General features: G+C 37.3%; 1 protein-coding gene across 2 annotated transcripts; it reads right to left on the bottom strand.

Annotated features, from left to right (window-relative positions):
- Positions 1–3,671: 3,671 nt before the first annotated feature.
- On the bottom strand, positions 3,672–17,181 carry LOC120335745 (uncharacterized). 2 transcript variants are annotated; one of them, XM_039403364.2, is made up of 6 exons: positions 16,792–17,181; positions 14,183–14,342; positions 10,428–10,640; positions 7,022–7,231; positions 6,164–6,581; positions 3,672–6,081 (listed from the first exon to the last, which is right to left on the bottom strand). In XM_039403364.2, the coding sequence occupies exons 2-6, from the start codon at positions 14,223–14,225 to the stop codon at positions 5,340–5,342; spliced, it is 1,626 nt and encodes a 541-aa protein (XP_039259298.2). In that variant the 5' UTR covers positions 14,226–14,342; positions 16,792–17,181; the 3' UTR covers positions 3,672–5,339. The 2 variants fall into 2 exon arrangements, with proteins under 2 accessions (XP_039259298.2, XP_039259299.2); XM_039403365.2 differs by having other exon boundaries at positions 14,183–14,339.
- Positions 17,182–17,623: the final 442 nt, after the last annotated feature.

Genomic DNA, 17,623 nt, shown 5'->3' with positions numbered 1-17,623 from the left:
TGTATGCCATATTTTTCGTAATCTACCTAATAAATTATGATTGACTGAGAAAGTCCGATTTTGGTCAGGCAAAACATTACAGGAATACATTTGTGTTAGTGTGCTGTAGGGCTCTCGAATTGCATAGTTCTTATGTATGTGTTGTAAACTTATGGTTATTGAATTTCCGGGAACCTCTTATATTCAATTTCGCATCAGGATTGTGAAACAGGCTGTAATGCGTTCAGTATGTTCATTTTCACACAAAACTCAAGAATTTATTTAGTTACCAGATGTGCGCTACGAAACTCATTTTCTGGGCTTTTTCAAGGCTTCGTCTCACGGCCCATATCCGTGGTATGGATCTACAAGTGTTTAATAACTTACTTATACATTTTTCAACAACGTCTTAGCATAACTTAACTAATAATAACTAAACAGGGCTATGGAAAGGCTGCCCAACTCAACGCAAGGTCGAGCAGTAATAACTAATATTCATCCGCTCGCTAACAGCTGATTCGATTATATTGCTACGTCATGCAGAAGTCATTGTTCATTGCCAAAAATGTAGAGAATATAGGACAGATCGTAGCACAAATTTCTTGTAGTAAAAGCGTCTTTTCCGTAAAACGTGCAACTTTTGGAAGTGGGAACAAGGCAATATTTGTTACTAAATTGTTAAGGAACATTTTAAAATCATTTTCAGGTAGTTACCTGATGTGCGCTACGAAACTCACTTTCTAGGCGTTTTTCAGGGCCTCAGCTCGCGGCCTAGTTGTGTTATTCGCTGTTTGGGGTAAGTGGGCACGTATATCAGCATGTCCTAAATCTTTTTTGCCCACTTCCCCGATTTTTCGTAAATTTGTTTGTTTTACCATGTATTGTTTTGTTCTAACGGAAAATCGAAATATGCACTCGCACTTATTTACTACCAGTCCGTGTCGGCTATGTGATTAGTAGTAGTATATATTTACGGTTTAACCAGCTATTTGTTTTCGGAAGCATGGACTTGATTGTTGAGGATGCCGTAACCCAGTGGTCACCAAAGTCTGGGTCGCGACCCCAAGTGGGGTCGCCTTAAATATTTCTGGGGTCGCCGAGTGCCCATCGTTGTCTTTTCTTTTATTATTTTCATTATGTGTGTGACTTCTCGGCTTAACGCAAGATACTTCAAACAAAAGAATGAATAACAAGCACGCAGACAGGTAATATCAAGAGCAATTACGATAAATCAATTATGACATCATAATCACAAATTTAGTCCGTGTGAAAAACAGTGTTCTATGACATAAATACACAACAGCTTGTAGTCTGCACTGTTAAGTTGAATAACGCTACATAAGCTAGAAAGTTTCGATAATTCGAATTGAAGTGACTTATTTTATAATAAGGCTATTGCTTAACGACAGTAATTTATATTTTAATCAATCAATCAATCGCTTATTTTGTCATCACAAAAAACTGGTTCAAACACAAAATGGCACAATGAATAAATTACAGTACTAATCATGTTTTTGCGTGACTGGAGTCGCGAGGGACCTAAAAAGGTCTTCAAGCAGCGACACCTACAGCGCTACAAGTTAGAATAAACATAATTAAAGGAGGGATAAAATGAATAAAACCTAGGAATAAGTCACAACTGATACAAATACAGCGACATTCGAAATGTATGCGATTATGAAACAGTAAAACAGAAAATGTAACTTTCACGGAATAATTACTAACAACTAATAAAAACGCGAGGTAAGCAAGATAAAAGCACGGAAAAAATATAGGAAGGGTATATAAATATAGTTTGGCGGAATATGCAACTAAAAGCAATATAAGGCAAACAGTAAATCGAAAATATTTACAGCAAATGCAATTTTGGAGACACTTACGAAAAATTGGTAGAGTCTAATGAGGAATACAAACAAACTATTACATCTATATAATGTACCTAATAAAGAGGAAAAGATAAAACGGCCTGGTCATTGAAAATAATAGCGAACGTAGATTAAGGATTTAAAGTAAATCGTTATTGTGTCTTAAATGTACTGTACAGTGGTCGTTTCTTTTACTGCTAAGCCTCATTTTCCAGGCTACCGTCATTTTGATAATTACCATTTACTAAATGGCTGATAAACATAAAAGAAAAATATCGTATGATCAATCTTTTTGAAAGCTTGACTTTTAGTGCTATGAGTCTGCTAAAATCAAAGCACCAAAATCGATTAAACGTAGAACACGATTTGCGTTTGAGCTTAAGCAACATTAAGCCACGAATGCAAGATCTCGTTGGACTCTTCACACTGGTTAAATATGGTTGTTGTTGGGTTCTTTTAATAAATTTCCGAATTTGATAAATATTTTTTTCGTGTCTGTAGGTGAACATATATATATATATATATATAACTTGGGGTCGCGAGTGCTTATCATACGTAATAATATTGTAGATGGGGTCGTGTCTCAAAAAGTTTGAAGACCACTGCGCGTAACCGACCAGGGGTTATGTGTGTGAACCACCCTACACGCAGGCGAGGAGTCCAGTAACCCCCTCCATTGGCGTATCTAGGGTGTGGCAGCCATGGCTCGTGCCATGGGCGCCGTTTGAACAGGGGCGCAAATACTGCAAAGAAGTATTAATCATAAACAGTTTCAATAAAATAATTTCAGATTGGGAATAATTGAAACTTGTATTTTTACTAAAAAATAATATCGTACAAGTACCTCAATTCAATAAGAGTCATTCTAAATTGTCAAACAACTATCAAGGGGGCTTATTTTTAGACTTTGCCATGGACGCCATTCTACGTAAATACGCCACTGACCCCCTCACACATAATTTACCCTGCATTGGATTCGAACACACGCAGGGTAATCAATGGTGCGGTGGCGAACATATTCCTAACGCTCAGCACAATGTGCCACACTGCCATGTTATGAAATGAAATCGCACATAGTACTCGCCAATTATTCTTTGAAGATTGAACAGATGACTGAAACAGCGTTTTCATGCATAATGATGATTGAATAAAGGGCGCTCCGGAGTATGTGTACCAAGATGACGCACAACCCGAACCTGGTACACTTACTATGTTCATTATGAGATAAATATGTACGATAAATTATGACCCTATGTAATGCAAAACCACTGGCGTTTTCAAACTTACGCCATGTTTTCTTCAAATCCAAGTCGTCTTATCGACCGGTGCTCCCGAAGTATGCGAACCAAGATGGCGGAGATCGGAACGTGACATGGGTAACAGGTTAGGGGATAATTTTTTTCCAATTTTCCTTATTTTAGTCCTATTATCAGTTCGAAGACTAGCCAAAGAGTCTCCCGTAGTATTTATACCTAAAATTATGGCCTAACCCTAACCTAGTACACATATTACATTCCGATGTCCGCCATCTTGGTTCGCATACTTCGGGAGCCCCTATCGGCCTTTCTATCCACATGAGGCAATATAAATCTTTACTTATTGCTCGTTCAACCGGAGCTAAGTCTGGTGAGGGTATGAGCTACAATTTTTTACAGTGATTCCCCTACACCCCCTCTCCAAAAGTCCCCCCGACCCCCCTAAATAAAATTTGTTAAAATATTCAGGAGTGGCTTTAGTAAGTTACAAATAGTTTTATCACTAACAATAAAATATGTACCTTCCCCCAAATTTGGAAACACCCCCCTCCCCCCCCCCCTCTTAGTTTTTTTCCGTGTAACAAAATATTTGACATAAAAATATGGAAATTGACGTTTTGATAAGAGCCAAACTGTATAAAGATTCCAAATTAATATTTTCGAACTCTATGATTGTTCAAAAAGGAGGAATCCTCAATTTCATCAATTTATGGGAAATTCAAAAAAGTTTCACTTGTCAAATTAATAAATTTGAAATAAATCCTATTATATTAAAAAAATTATTATTGACATCAAATCAACATCAATGTAGCGTAATCAACAACATATCAATATAATTATAAAAAAGGAAAACATTTTAAACTCCATTCAGCTCAAAGTCAGTTCATTTAACACAATGTTTGTTTTTCAAACGGGGTAGAATCCCCCCCCCCCCATTGAAGAAAAAAATTTCACTTTGTATTTGGTGTTGTTCGACTAATATTGTTAAGCATTTCAAAGCAAATATATCTATGATCTATTTTTCGGGTGGTGGGGGGAGGGGGGGCAATTAGCTTGAAGCTAAACATTAACATTGATATGACATTATCTGACAAATCGTAATAAAAAATGTGGTGAAAAAAAATTGTGTAGCCCATTAACTTTTATATACAACGGAAAAACTTCAAGAAAAACAAAAAAAGGCAGTTTCAGTTTAATAATTGAAATGAAAATAACCATTTGTAGCAAAAAAAGAATTATCAACTCATTTCTAATACAATCAAATTTAACTACCATATTTCCTGGCGAATAAGTCTGCCGGGTCAATGAGACGAGGCCCATTTTCAAGCCTGAAAAAATGGGTTTTTGCATATAACCTGCCAATAAGTCGGGGTAGTGAAATCGCATCAACATCGGAATCCCAAATTACCATGCAATGCCTCTTGAGCGGCGCCTCGTTTGTGCATTGGTTTAAAATAGCTTATAATGACGTTTTCTTGTAGCATAATTTTCAATCCATAATAACTACGGGAATTCAAACTGTCTTTAAATTTTAATCTACTTATGTATGTTTAACTCACGATTGCGTCCACCATAAAAGAACATACCTAATACATAATAAGGCGACAACAAAAAAATGAAATATATCATACTCGCCTAATAAGACGACCCCCCCCCCAAAAAAATCAGGCCAAAAATTTGGGTCTAGAAAAGAGACTTATTCGCCGGGAAATACGATAACTTATCAAAAAGTCTAAAACAAATATTATAAATATTTGAAAAAATCAAAGATGTTCCTGTGGAGCAGTAGTGGGTCATGGCTAGCTACAGAAGATTGACAAATACCGGTAACTAAAGTTTTTTTCATGCATAGTCAAAGAGGAATAAAGCGTTTCAAAATAGGCAAAGGATTGGGAACCACCAGTTTTCTTAGATTGCTTTGTTTGGTCATGGTTGAATTATTATGGAAATCACAGAGCATAAATGAACAAAATATTTCACTCAAAATCAATAAAAAAAATCTGATTACATGAAACAAAACAAAAACAACACTCTATATTTTTTTTTTAATTTTTTTTCAAATAAAGTTTGTCTAAAACTTTCAAAGTTACTTGATTCTATTCTCTCCGGCGGGATAAATTTGAAAATCCCATCCTATCAGTATTTATTACAGATGACATCTTAGTTAGCAGAAACAGTCAGGTTAGAACACAATTACAACATCCTAACACAAAGCAGAATAGCAGCACATAGTATGTGACTAAATAGAATGACGAGAGCGCTTCCCCATCTCAGTGACTTTTGACTTGTCATGGTCATTTGTCATGACTGACCCTGTATCAGCATAAATCGCATTAGGCGGGGCAGTGATATTTTCTGGCGGGGCAGTTCCTGTGTCATCATAAATTGCATTAGACGGGGCAGTGATATGATCTGGCGGGGCAGTGCCTGTATCATCATAAATCGCATTGGGCGGGGCAGTGATATGATCTGGCGGGGCAGTCCCTGTGTCATCATAAATCACATTGGGTGGGGCAGTGATATTTTCTGGCGGGGCAGTCCCTGTGTCATCATAAATCGCATTGGGCGGGGCAGCATCATTTTCAGCCCCGGCATACACAACTTCTGCAATCGGGGTTTGACGAGCAATGCTAGGGTTTGATGGGGAGGTAAGTACGGCATATCCTTCAGCATCATGAGGCAATTCAGTCTTGGGGGTTGGTGGCTTCCTGGAAGGTTGTATTGGGATTGGTGGTTTGGGGGCAGGAATATTTTCTGGGACAATATAATCGGGCTCTTGGATATCAGCATAAGCGATTTCATAAGCCCCCTCAACACTTTGTATTTGAACAGTTTGTTGGGGCATTGGGGACAGATACCCTTCTCCATCTACCTCGGGCACGATTTGGGGGTTTTGTCCAGAACTACCGAGCGGTCCGGCAATCTCTTCATAAACGGGCTCTAGTGCCAACATTGCGATATTTTCCCCGTCGCCTTGTTGTCTGTAACAAAGAAATATCGTAAGTTGAGATATAAAATATCTGGGGAGGGGGGGGGGGGGGTTGATAGAAAAATTTACTCCACCTGTATTTCCAATAAATCAATAATCCAATCACAACAGCTATCATTGCTACCATCACGGATGCAACTATTGGCAAAATTATCATGGAAGATTCGGTAGCGACCTGGCTAGAGGTCATCTGGTTGGATATGTTAAAATGGGACATTGGTGCATGAGTAGTCTGGTTGGATATGTTAAAATGGAAGATTGGTGTATGAGTAGTCTGGTTGGATATGTTAAAATGGGACATTGGTGTATCGGTAGTCTGGTTGGATATGTTAAAATAGGACATTGGTGCATGGGTAGTCTTGTTGGATATGGTAAAATGGAAGATTGGTGTTTGGGTAGTTGGTGCAATATGATTGGTTGAATTAAGGGGTACGGTTACTGATTGGCTGGGAGTCTGTAGGGCCGTGGTAGTTGGTTGTTCAAGTCTTTTTCCTGAAATATAAGATAGAAATCTATTATTTTACAATTCCTCACATATCGGCCAATGAAGATAAACACATAAATAGGGCCAAATAAATACATATGATAGCTTTGCAGAGACCACACATATTCAGAACAGTTAATTCATTGTAACCAGAGCAGTGAGGCCATGATTTCCCTGGAGGTGAATAATCTACGATTCTGATGGAATATTTTCAAATATCGAACATATTCTAATGAAAGTCTAGAAGTGCTCAACACAAATAACTTTTCAATTTTACCTATTTTGAAAATGAAAAACTTCAAATAGATTTATTGCAGTGAGCAGGAACAAATGTTAAACTGGGAGATACTGATCCTTCAACATATATACAGTAACTTATCATTGATGCTTGATTGGAGAGCCTTGTTCAGAACAATCTTGCAACTTTCCAAATAAGAAATAGTTTCACCTGTTTTACAATCGATGTATTCATAAGTGAATTTGAATTGAAACTTAGAAGGCTTGCATTCGTTGTTAACCCTTATATCCGTTACTTCACCCCAGTCTGTAGTCATACATGTCGTATTAACTTCATTCAAGCAATTACCAGGTTCACGGTTTATCCAACATACCTCGTCGGTGTTTAATGAAAGTGTGATGGGGGAAATGTACATCATATCTGTAATAAAGTATGTTAAGATAAATAAACTGACCATGGATGCGTTATAGGCAGGGATGCCACCGATATTGACCCAAAAATAAGGACATCAGAGAAACATACTAATAGAATAACGAGATAGCGATCGAATACCGCCCACATATCGATCTAGCGTGGTGTATCCTTCGCTCTGACTCAATAGCGACACCACGTGTCCCATCACTAATTAATTACCGTAATAACTCGCTAATTATACGACACAATTCATCCAAAATCAATAGGCTTCTGGTCCAAGATATGGTGAATGCACATCCAAAATTTGGAGCAGATTCAACCTGGCTTTCGTGAAATATCGCGAGTATCTAACAGACAAACAAACAGACAAATACCTATCAACATACTTAGCGATCGAGATCAATAAGTAACAAGGAACGAAATATAAGAACCAAAATGTATTCATGCCAGTGCGACTAGTCATACTTTCCAATAGAAAGGATTTGCTCCAGCAGTGTTTTATTCTTAGAAACTATCTGTTCCATCTCACTTCTCACAAGTTGTATTTTGATTCAAGTTACACGAACTGATCTTTGACGGTAGGCTATTGTTTTGTCATTGTGTCAATTAATTTGCTGTTATTACGTAATGAATGCGCGTAGCAATCAATGAGGTTGTAAAATATCATTTATAGCAAATCAGTCATTCGAATTTACCAATCTAAGTGCCTGGACACATGTCAAAATAATGGCGTTTCTTAGAAATGAGGACAAAAATATTTTCTAAGACAAAGACCTTCAAAATAAATACATATCTTAGAAATAAGGACGTTATGGCAGCCCTGGTTATAGGGTGGAACTAGAGCTCGACCGATATCACTTTTTGTCACCGATACCGATAACGATATATCGGCCAACTAGTGACCGATAACCGATATTGACATACCGATATATACAACTCGAACCCGCAGTAAATACAAATAGAAAGAAACATTCAGTTTCATTCAATCAAAAGTTTATGTTGAAAAATAAAGCAGTCCTACACAGTGCTTGCATCATTAATAAAAGTTTCGCAGCAAATAATAAGAACATACATTAATGCACAAGAGAAAAAAGGCAGTCAGTAAAAAGCTTATATAGGTCCATTTTGATCCATACAGTAGTAGGTGGGAGTAGGCTTGCACGTAATTTACGGATTTACGGAATTGAGTTACGGAAGGGAAGTTACAAATTACGTAAAGTCGTAATTATTGGTAGAGCGCTTTCGCGTTTGAAACGTGCTCCTTCCAAGCAGTCAATTCCGTCGATTGTAAAAAATCAAAGTTTAACAAGTAGAAGAAGTTAGAGTTCCGGTATTCGCAGCCGTTTTGAGCCGGCATGACGCGTTGCCACCCCGTTTGAGCGTTTGGTTTCACGGTCAAAACGATATTATTATAAGCGTTATCACCGTAACGCAATTAGCACCGACCGACTTTTTTGTCTTCACGATTTGGTATCTTTTTTATTCGGCGCTGATAATGATAAATAAGAATGTGTGATAGTTGATTGTAATTCCGGAAGGCGTATTTTTCTTTCTCTCCGTGAAACAGACATGAAACGAATTTTACCGCCGCTATAAGCGCTCAAAAGGAGAGGAGGCTAGGCTACTTTCTTTTCCCGACTCAATCACTTTTATTAATACAAATCACAGCGCATTAAAAAACAAAATAGCATTTATTAGCATTAATTTACAACAAGTTACGGGTAAGAATTTATCACTGGCTAAATAATTATTATTTGATTTAAATTTATCGCAAATAATGTTACAACATTTAGGCCGCGAAATGATTTGATATAAAATGGAGCATGGTAATCGGAATATCGTCAATAATTCAGCATCAATAATTATTATAAAATGCTAACTAGGTAGCAAAGTCGGATAATGTAAAAAAACGGAGCAATAACAAGTCTTCGTCGCGAGGCAAGCGCAGGTATAATCAAACGAGAAAATACGCTTGTCGTTGATTAATAACTTAGAAACCCGAAATTTTTATTCAATACGAAAGTCGGTTTTAAAAAAGGCCTTGGTATTTGTCTTTAACATCTGTCGCCGGCGTGTAGTACTGTCGGTAATATGAAAACCATACTTTGATGTCCCATTCGGAAAAGAAGTGGATTCGAATGGTTTTTATGATAGGTTTAAACGTGTGAAATAATATCGCAATTACGGGGTCACTACGTAATCAATTTTTCCGTAAGTACGGAATTGATTTTTGTCGATTACGTGCAAGCCTAGTGGGGACGCAAGATATTCGAAGGCGAGGATTTTGCGCCGCACGAAGAGAGAAATATAGAAGAGAACTCTCTGTTCATTGAAAGGCAAAATGAGAGAAGCGTAAAAAAGGAAAACGCTCGGCCGCAGATATTTCCCGGGGAAAAATACTCATTTTTTAGAACGTGGAAAAGCGACTAACGCTGATATATATCGGCCAGATATATCGGCGGGTTGGGCCGATATGATATATCGGCAAACACGCAATATCGGCCCGATATATCGGTTGGCCGATATATCGGTCGAGCTCTAGGTGGAACTATTCTGTTTTGCATTCAACATGAGAATAATTTGGACAAATCAATTTGATTAAAATAGTTGAGAAAATAACAGTGATACATCAGTAGTCGAATGACCCGAAATTAACTTCCCCCCAGGGCGGCAGGAGGCAGTTGCACATTCTCGAAGATAAGAATAATTAAGTTAAAATGGCCGATTGTTTTCTTCAGCATGACATGGGTATTTGACATATAAAAACTACAAAAGTTCATATTACAGTTCTTGAATAGTTACTGCTTAACAGTGAGTGAAAATATAATGGTTCAAAATCACGAATCTACAACAAAACATACATTGTGTTTCCGGATAATATGTTAGTTCACGTGTTTGATAAACTTTTTAAAAATTATTTTTGTCGTTTCAAGTTTTTATGCCTGTTTCATAGTGTTTCTTTTAGATATATTCTATGGTGGGATTGCCTGTGACTACATTTATGTCGAACGATCCCTATTTTTTAAATTTTGACAATTTTCCAGAATTCCCTGGTTTGGTATCAAGGCTTATGGCTTAACTTATGCCTATTGTTGTCATTTTTGCACCTTGACTGACTTCGAGACAAACTATGTGTAACCAACATCAAATCCCATCGAGGTCTCCGAACATCATAGTCTAACTTATGTTATGAAATACGTACCAGATTCTTGGCTTGTTAGGTCAATGTTGAAACTTCCTTGTGAAATAAATGTTGTTGTGAAATTCAATCTGAGCATCGTTTGTTGAGGTAGTACAAAATGCCATGAACATCTCTTCCCGTTGTCACATTCACTTTCATTTGCTGGGGACTTGATTTCTGCACTAAAGTTTGATACGGTTGATCCACAACTCTGTCCATTCACCCATGAGATTCCTGAAATTAACAGAATGAGAGTCAAGTTGAGAGGCGTGGCCAGAAATTTTTTAAAGGGGGGAGGGGGGGTTCTGAAATTTCTATTTGCCAATTTAGATTGAAACAGCCAGGGGGTCTGGCCGAGCGCCGGAAAACATGGAAACAAAGGAAACAAAGAGTCTTGGGGGGGGGGGGGTTACGACCCCCAAAACCACCCCCTGCCTACGACCTTGGTCAAGTTAACCGGTGAGAGAATTTTAAAAATGAAACATTTCGAATTAAAAAAAAGTAATAGCCATCCATTCCAATTCCATATTCTACAACTATCGGTAATTTAAAGGCAATTGGTCCACAATCAGGTTACAAAACTCGAAGACCATTTTCATAGGATTTTGGAGTACGGTACTTTTAAAAAACTAAAAATTATTTGCCTTCTAGAATTCTTTCAACATTCATTAAGTATTGGTAATAGGTCTAGTAGTCGCAAAGAAAATTATGTTGTTGTTGTTCTTTAAAGAACTTTAGAATTTTATTGATATTGAAAAACCACTTTTCTCTTTGATTACTGGAGCAATTGCTTTGACATTTTCAGAGCTTAAAGATTGCATTTTTCTCAAGAAGGCTATTACTTTTATTTATATCAAATATTCCGGTGAACTGGAATTCGTTTTTGTGTGTGCTATGAGTCTATGACGTCATCAAAATTAGCCACCATGTGGCGCTCTGTGTCCATATATTTGAGCATAGTTTTCTTGTTTCACAAATAAAAGAAAAACCCGAATATCAACAAAATATAGCAAAAACAATTCATAGGCACACATTGTGATTGTGGCCAAATAAAATGGGATTTTTCATATTCATTCTAGAAGCGAGAAAACTTGGTGAAGTGACTTGGAAATCTGGGAGCCAGGGGGAAGGTGTATTGAGGGTCAGACCCCCCCCCCCCCCCCTTAAAAAGTGAGAAAAAAATAAAGCAATTTTCTATATCATTTATATCAATTATTAGTAGCTTGAAATGCATTCCCTTCCCCCGGCCCGCTAGCTAGCTGTTATGGTCTAACTTGGTAATTAGAAATTTCAGAACCCCTCCCCCCTTTAAAAATTCCTGGCTACGCAACAGCTGATATTTCAAAAAATTTAAGAAGCTAGAATTCTTGAAAGGACAAAAAAATTTGCATTCAGCAATGCCTACCTCATTTATTACATTCCTGAAGAGGTGGGGTCTGGGCGCAGCCAGTGAGGGGGAGTTACATGGGTCGTAAACCAGCAAATCATTCACATAACGATATCTAGCGAATGAATGCATCTACACGCAACTCTAGAATTTATTCAATACCATTTCGCTATGAATGACACACAATTTTGAAACACACCATTTTATGATCTTTCGGCATTCCCTAGGCCGTCGTTTGACGCACTGTTTTAATTTCACTGTAACCCCCCGTTTGAAAAATCCTGGCTGTGCTGCTGGGTGGGGTACATGGGTTTAGAACTCAGGTATGTAATTTGTGATACTAACTGTTGAGTTTCAACCCTAGGCTGTCTTGCTCACGGTTTAAATTGAATACTACCAAGTTTCAGAATGAGCTGTATCTCCATTTGAAGATTTGTCAGCATTTGATGGTCAGACTAGAAGTCTGACATTCTGGATTAAAAAATTCAATTTTAGACATTTCTTTGTTGAAAATGACCAATTTCCTGATTTTAGAAAAATAATTCCATATGTTGTAGGGATGGCCAATACCGAATAGTTCACTATTTCGAATACATTCGAAATTATTATTTTCGAATATGAAATTTTGAATACTTCAAAAATATAATCAAGTTGAAGAAGCTCTTCTAAGTGTATGAAAGAATTTCCATACAATAAACAATGGAATACTTGCTATTTACAACCTATATACCATGAGTTATGTTAACAGAATTAAATTAATATGGCAAGGCATTTTAAATAGTGGTATCGGTGATGGATTTAAATATTTGCGCAACACAAAATCATCCAAGTAAAACGCCCATACTTTTAAATACCAACCATTATTCAAAGTATTTGCCAAAAAGTGGGATAAAGTACAAGTTATTTTTCCGACTTGTGACAATTTTTTCCTGAGTACAAAAATACAAATCAAAAAATTATTTAAAAGTATGGACTTTTTACTAGAATGATTTTGTGCTGCGCAAAATAATCCAATCCATGACCGATACCAGTATTTAATATGCCTCACCGTGTTAATTTAATTCTATTAACATAACTCAAATATCGGTCAGTTTACCGCACATTTTATGTCCACAGATTGTCGATACAATCCTGAGTTACGTTGAACAGAATTATATTAATATGGCATGACAATTTAAATGCTGGTATCGGTCATGGATTGGATTATTTTGCGCAACAAAAAATCATCCTGGTAAAGGATCGATACTTTTACCTATCACTATCAAAATTATTTGCAAAGTGCCAATTCTATTTCATCGTCATTACAATACGTGAGAAAGCGTAAAAAGTTGTTTGAAGATTCCGGTAAAACGAAACACCGTGTTTACGGCGAAAAGTGGCTACCATTCGGAATTATTCCAAAATCAGCTGAAAAGGTATTCGAATACATTGGAATATTCGATTCGTTTTGGACAACCCTGGGCCGCCGCCCACGTCACGCCCGCCACTTGTAATATTAGTAAATTTTGGGTGCTCCAGACGTATGTGTACCAAGATGGCGCACAACCTGAACATAGTAGATGTACCAGATTAGGGTTCAGGTTGTGCGTCATCTTGGTACACATACTTCCGGAGGGCCAAATTTTGTTTATATTAATTAAATTGTTAAACTGTGGGTGAGGAAAACTGATAAGACGGCTAATATGGCTGACTACCATCAGTTATGGGGTAGAACAAAGCCATATATGACTCTTTCAGTGACGGCATATGGCTCCCAGAAAAATCTAATATTCTGAGGCTTCGCTTACTATTGTTACGAGATTTCAAACTCTTTTATAGCCATATTTTGTGACATCACAAAGCGATTTAGTCGCGGAGGAATAGAGAAAAGCTTTTCGTCCGTTTGTACGTACTACTTATAGTATTTGTCATATTTAGATCGGACTAGCAAAGTTAGTTTTTAAAATACTACGGTGATGCCTAAACAAAAGAAGAGTGATGAGTATCGTAGATTTCAACTTGTGCTGCATGTGAGCAGCCGCTCAAGGCCCGCAGCGACAACATGCAGCATCAGAAGACACATTAGATGTATATTGACATCGTATATGTGTTGACTTTTAAATAATTTCAGGCCTGAACCAAAAAGGCTATATGGCTCGCACGGAAATGCAATTGTAAATATGTACTTTTTTTGACTTTCTTGACCAAAAAGGTTCCCGACTCCTGGGGTAGAAGATATTTCTCAACCCTTCGCAAAACTACCGTAATAATAGCATGGCATGATTGCATAGAGCCTTGTTCTGAGAATTAGGATAAAACAAATTGGGCTTTAGCATTGACGAGTTATTTCATGTCCCCACCGAGCCCAGGATTCAAAAATATTCAAAAAAGCTGAAAATGTTCAACCCACCTCCAATGAGGAGTAGAACTCCAATCCACTGAATGGTCTTCATTGAATAATTTCGTTTCCAAAATGTAGAAATTCAGATTGAATACATACACGTCCACCCCGCCCAAGGTACTCACTGCGTATGACATTGTGAATGGTAGATGCATTGAAGCCAGACCTGCTAAAAAAAATATAAATTAGTTGCATTTCTGTGTGTTATGTATAAAGCATATCATTTGAAACCGGGCCATACAATACTCGGGCCATGCTTGAATCATATATAAATGTTTTTTTACCCCAGGGCCATGCATTGTCTAGTATTGTAGTAATAGCGTAGTTACAAAATAATAATTACTGATAAATTCCACTGAAATTTGAAAGTTTGGAATTAATATTTGACACATTATTGACCCCAAAAACAATGAACTGTTTATTTTTCCAGCTGACAAATTTCCTTTCTCTAAACACGGAAGCTATACCCAAATATAGTTTTACTCACATCATGTGTGGGCCACACATTAAAAATAGACAATATGTACGGACCATGCTCGATTAAATATGAATAGAATCCTACTTTTAGTTTATATTATACATCACACCTACGTCATGCATCAATGTCTAAATCTTGCAGTACTAATTAGTTCCAAGCCTTTTTTGTTAAATTCTCCCCTTTGCCTATTTTAGAAGTCTTTATTTTTTACTTTATTTATTCAATGTTAAATGGGTCCTTAGTTATTGTTATGTGCGTGTCACAATCCCGCCTTTGTACAGTTCATATTTTATCATTTTACAATTCTTATTAGGTGTGGGGAAATGACACTATCAAACTTAAATATATTTTTCAGAATTCTGGTTTGCTTTATTTTCTCATTCGATTTTTTCACTAAATAATATTCATTGATGCTTGTCTAGACAGAATAATCCCATCTTAATAGTAATTTGGTTTAGTTGAGATCAAGTTATGATAGATCGCGAATATTGATTCCCAGATGGAATCATTAAAGCATGACTGGCCAGAAAGATCTCATGTAAACAAACAAGCTTGAGTGCTGCTAGTTCTTCTTTTTTTAGTTTCAAGTCGAGGACAAATGAAAATAAAACAGTAAAAGACCTTATAAATCTAAGTTAAGTTATCAGTGAGAAGCCGTTATTTCAATTTGGCTAAAATACTGATATAAAAGCTGCAAGAAACAATGCATTTTAGAGAGTACCTGCAGTGGCCACATAATCGAATTATCCAAAGATGAAAATATTACTCAACTTATTTTATTTCCTTGGGTGCATGAACCATATATTTTCAAAGAGTGGAAGTGGTGACTCATCTTCGGCCCATGTGACGGGGCCACGGCCCATCGAATTGGGCCTCGGCCCATCAGGCTATGGGCCGCAGCCCATCAAGTTGTGTAAAGGGATTATTCACTTGACACAGACAGTCCCCGAACGCATAATAGAACTATAATGTGAAAAATCTAAACAAAATTTTGTCCTAACCCTAACCTGGTACACATACTACAGGAGTATCTTTTTCCGTAGCTTGGTATTTTGCTTTATTTTTATATAAATGCTTATCGAAAAAAAATGGTGGCATCCCTCGATTTTTTTTTTGGTTCGAATATTGACAATTTTGTGAAAATTGAAAATTTTGGTAAGATAATTGAATTTTTCCTGATGGGGCCGCAGCCCATAGCTTGATGGGCCACGACCCATGTGGCCCAATTAGATGGGCTGTGGCCCTGGCCCATGGGCCGTAGAGGAGTCACCACTCCTGTAGTTTTTGAAGCAATGAGCATATGGCAGTGGGGCACAATTCTCCGATTTCAAGGTGTCCCTACATTTGGTTAAATGAAACAAACACTCACTAGTTGTCTCTGAAACGAGGGCATCTTGCACGCCATGCTTGCCTTCATAATAATTTGAGTCAATCGTGACATGCGTCGGCCATCATGTTACCAAAATTGTAATTTTTTGCTTTTTCGGAAGCCCAGACTGTCTCGGGAAGGAGGGGTTTGCACTCACTGTTATAATTGATGTCTTTTAATGGGGGGCTATTTTTGAAATTGGAAAACTGTGCCATACTGTAAGGCAGGGGTCGGCAACCGTTTGTCACTCGTGGGCCAAAATTGAGGGTTGCAAGACATGGGCGGGCCGCATATATTTTTACAAAGTTGAAAACTGAACGGATGATACTTTTTATTTCAAAAACCAAGCAGTGATACATCTCTCGAATAAAATATTGATTTATTTCCTCATTGCAGTGCATCTCAGAAAATCCCATTTGAATAATTTTGGCGCCATTAATAAACCCTTCGCACTTAGCATCAACATTTCTGCGTTTTGTTGCCATTTGTCTAATTATAATTCAATCATAGGCTCATTAAATTAGTAATTGTGAATTTTATACTTGTTAGATTATAATATAATTTAGTCTACGCGTATCTCACAATGAATTCGTTTACGTAAAGATTATAATCATCAAAACAGCTGTTGGTTACTATAATTCAGTGAAGCGTCGCGGGCGGCATTCCCGTCCCCTGCTGTCAGGCTGTAAGGGCTATATCTCTTCGCAATAAAGCACTAAATTTCCTCTTCTAAATTTTCCTCTAATTACAGAATTATCTTAATCTACTTACCAAAATCAGGACACAGCGTTGATAATTCTGATATAAATCCCATTAATGAGCACATACTGTGACTAGAGTCACTACTCCCACTAGTATGACCGAATAGATTCCGAGTAAGGTTTACAACACCTAAAATAATAAAATATCATTTAATTTTGCTCAAACTGTCAAAGCAAGTGACCAGTGATATGTGTAATTATAAGTACATTTTGACTCCATAATTAGCATGAGAGCATAATAGTTTTATACCCATTGCCTAATTGAATATCAATATGGCAGTATGGTGAGAGTATGGTACAGCTAAAAAAAGGTACAGGGGTGGTGACTCCTTTATGGCCCATGGGCCGGGGCCACGGCCCATCTAATTGGGCCACATGAGCCGAGGCCCCATTAGGAAAAATTCAATTATCTTACCAAAATTTTCAATTTTCACAAAATTGTCAATATTCAAAAAAAATCGCGAAATGCCACCAATTTTTTTTTTTACGATAAGCCTTTATATAAAAATAAAGCAAAATACCAAGCTACAGGAAAGGATACTCCTGTAGTATGTGTACCAGGTAATGGTTGGACAAAATTTTGTTCAGATTTTTCACATAATAGTTTTATTGCAGTATTAGGAGTTCGGGGACTGTCTGTGTTAGCCAAGTGAATATACTCCGTGCCATAAGTTTCAGTCCTTTTACACAACTTGATGGGCCGCGACCCCGGCCCATGGGCCGTAGAGGAGTCATCACTTCCACTCAAAATAAGAATACAAGCCAAAGTTGTATATATTATCTTGTTGCATGACGAGCCACATTTGAATACTGGAATAAGTATATTCCAACTCCATAGTCAA

Source organism: Styela clava, chromosome 2 (genome assembly GCF_964204865.1).
Source record: "Styela clava chromosome 2, kaStyClav1.hap1.2, whole genome shotgun sequence".
Classification (NCBI taxonomy): Eukaryota; Metazoa; Chordata; class Ascidiacea; order Stolidobranchia; family Styelidae; genus Styela; species Styela clava.
This window is presented reverse-complemented; position numbering and strand designations above follow the sequence as displayed.

Coding starts and splice junctions, on each gene's coding strand:
- LOC120335745 (XM_039403364.2), bottom strand. CDS start 14,225: ATGAAGACCATTCAGTGGATTGGAGTTCTACTCCTCATTGGAG. Junction 10,641..14,182: donor AGTTCTACTCCTCATTGGAG/GTGGGTTGAACA, acceptor TGTTAATTTCAG/GAATCTCATGGGTGAATGGA. Junction 7,232..10,427: donor CCTAACAAGCCAAGAATCTG/GTACGTATTTCA, acceptor ACTTTATTACAG/ATATGATGTACATTTCCCCC.